Source organism: Pundamilia nyererei, unplaced genomic scaffold (assembly GCF_000239375.1).
Source record: "Pundamilia nyererei isolate P.nyererei 1_Seehausen unplaced genomic scaffold, PunNye1.0 scaffold00026, whole genome shotgun sequence".
Lineage (NCBI taxonomy): Eukaryota > Metazoa > Chordata > Actinopteri > Cichliformes > Cichlidae > Pundamilia > Pundamilia nyererei.
The window spans coordinates 1,559,603-1,561,710 of NW_005187427.1; the positions used below are offsets into that span (position 1 = coordinate 1,559,603).

At 32.9% G+C, this 2,108-nt stretch overlaps 1 protein-coding gene across 1 annotated transcript in view; it reads left to right on the forward strand.

Moving 5' to 3' along the window:
* Positions 1-2,108, forward strand: part of p4ha2 (procollagen-proline, 2-oxoglutarate 4-dioxygenase (proline 4-hydroxylase), alpha polypeptide 2) — a 20,510-nt gene that overhangs the window by 12,990 nt on the left and 5,412 nt on the right. The window contains exon 8 of the mRNA XM_013909474.1: positions 1,518-1,571. Within this exon, the coding sequence (XP_013764928.1) occupies positions 1,518-1,571 (54 nt within the window). The remainder of the gene's footprint in view (positions 1-1,517; positions 1,572-2,108) is intronic.

Genomic DNA, 2,108 nt, shown 5'->3' on the forward strand with positions numbered 1-2,108 from the left:
TTTATTTATTTTTTAAATTACAGCATTTCTCTTTTAACCAGATTTCAATAACCCAAAGTAGAGTTAATGATATATGAATAGCCTCTAAATAATTAAGTCTTCACTTCAGATGTGCCTGTGCACCATCACTTCTTTGGATCCATTTTTCCAGCTGAAACCGAGATTATCGAAACTACAACGAAATAGTCCAACAGGAGACTTCGGTTATGTCTTTTATATCTAACATCTCTGTCTCTTTGAGAGCTAGTTTTTACATTTACTCCAATTCTACACACACAGGAGCATTTAGTTTCTGCAAGCCTTAAAGTGACTGCATGTAATATGTGGATGGGCGCGATTAGTTGTCCCCATGTGCAGAAAATTAATCACAGATGAATAATATGAAGTAATTTTATAATGAAATGTCACTTTCTTTCAAGAGGAACAGGTAAGCATGCCTATTCAGTTCAGATGTTCTTATCTCATCATATAGTTTTTCATATCAATGTGCAGTCCCATATGAAATCAGAGATAACTATACTCCTAAAGGTTCCACTAAGACTGGTGACTTTGCCAAATAGAGGCCTTAACCCCAGATAATCACTTACAGCTTTGACCATGTTTACATTGTACATCTGCTTTATCTCACAGCAGCCTGTGGGCTCACTCTATGGGGTTCCTTTTGAGTTGCTCATACATTTTACATATACTTACTGTACTTTATTTTAAACTTGTAAATTAAATACTAACTCTTAAATAATGGAAGAAAAAATAATGATGCTGTTACTTTTACGTGATTTGATCTGGTTTATTTAAGAGTGTCTTTAGACGATTAGATGAATCCAAACCATCGCTATTCCATAAGTTGGATATTTTCTGTTTTCATAGTTTCTAAGGGAGGTATAGCAATTCTGATTGAAGTGCCAAATTCACTAGAGGACAGTGGTCAGAGCTTACTCATGAAACCATCAAACCGATACTGAAAACATGCAACAGCTTCACACACAAGACATGTACTTTTTTAAAAGTAAAATTCATATTTATACAAGCTATAAATATGTTCTATATGAATTAATAATAACCTTTACATGGCTTTAAATACAAACAAACAATAATAAAAACCCCTCTGGCACATAATATGAATATAACCAAACAAATGAATCAAGTAAAAAATAAAGACAACCTTTGACAAGGTTGCATGAATAAAAGTTTCTTACTCACTAAAAGTATTGTAAAGGAGTTTGCAATGTTAAAAGATGAGATATAAATAATTGATAAAAAAAAAAAAATTCAAAAGTCTGTTAGAAATAATGATGCAGAATTAGCTGGGATAATTTCCCTTTATCAATTAATTATTTTTGCCATTACTGAGATTTGTGGCTTCTGGATTTGTAGTCTTATGTAGTGTAGCTTAGTTGTTTTGCACAAGTTCAATGATACACAGAGCAACAGCATGAGTTAATAATTCAGTTTTCAGTGGACAGGAGAGTTTATTTATCACCTCTATCTAAGGGTCATTTTTGTCATTGGCTGACCAGGTTGCAAACTATGGCGTGGGAGGACAGTATGAGCCACATTTTGACTTCTCCAGGGTAAGTTCACTTTTTAGTTGAAAGTTTGTGTGCACTGTGGATGTGAAAACTGCTGTGGTTTGTCTTGGCATGCTTCCCACATTCCAAAGCTTAACTTAAATATGTCTTACTTGTGAACAGAATTACTTGTGTTACAGAATGACTAATACATGAGTGTGTGTGTGTGTGTGTATATGTGTGTGTGTGTATATATATATATCCATATACTAGGGGTGCAACGATACACAAAATTCATGGTTCGGTTCGGTACTGTTGTCACGGTTCGATAATTTTTCGATACAAAAAAATGTTCATGCTTTTTTAATTTGTCATTTATTAAAATTATAAATATATATTTTAACTCAAACGTACAGTTTTTTTTATTTATTTAATGTTGCTGAAACAACAAAGGGATAAAATAATAAATCTATCTGATCGAGAAATCACTCATCTTTGGAAAAGAGTGTTTATTACAGAGAAATGGCTCTTTCCAAAATAAAAGCTATACTATACGCTTCTTCTGGGCTATATTCTCAGCAGCATATTAAACATATCAGG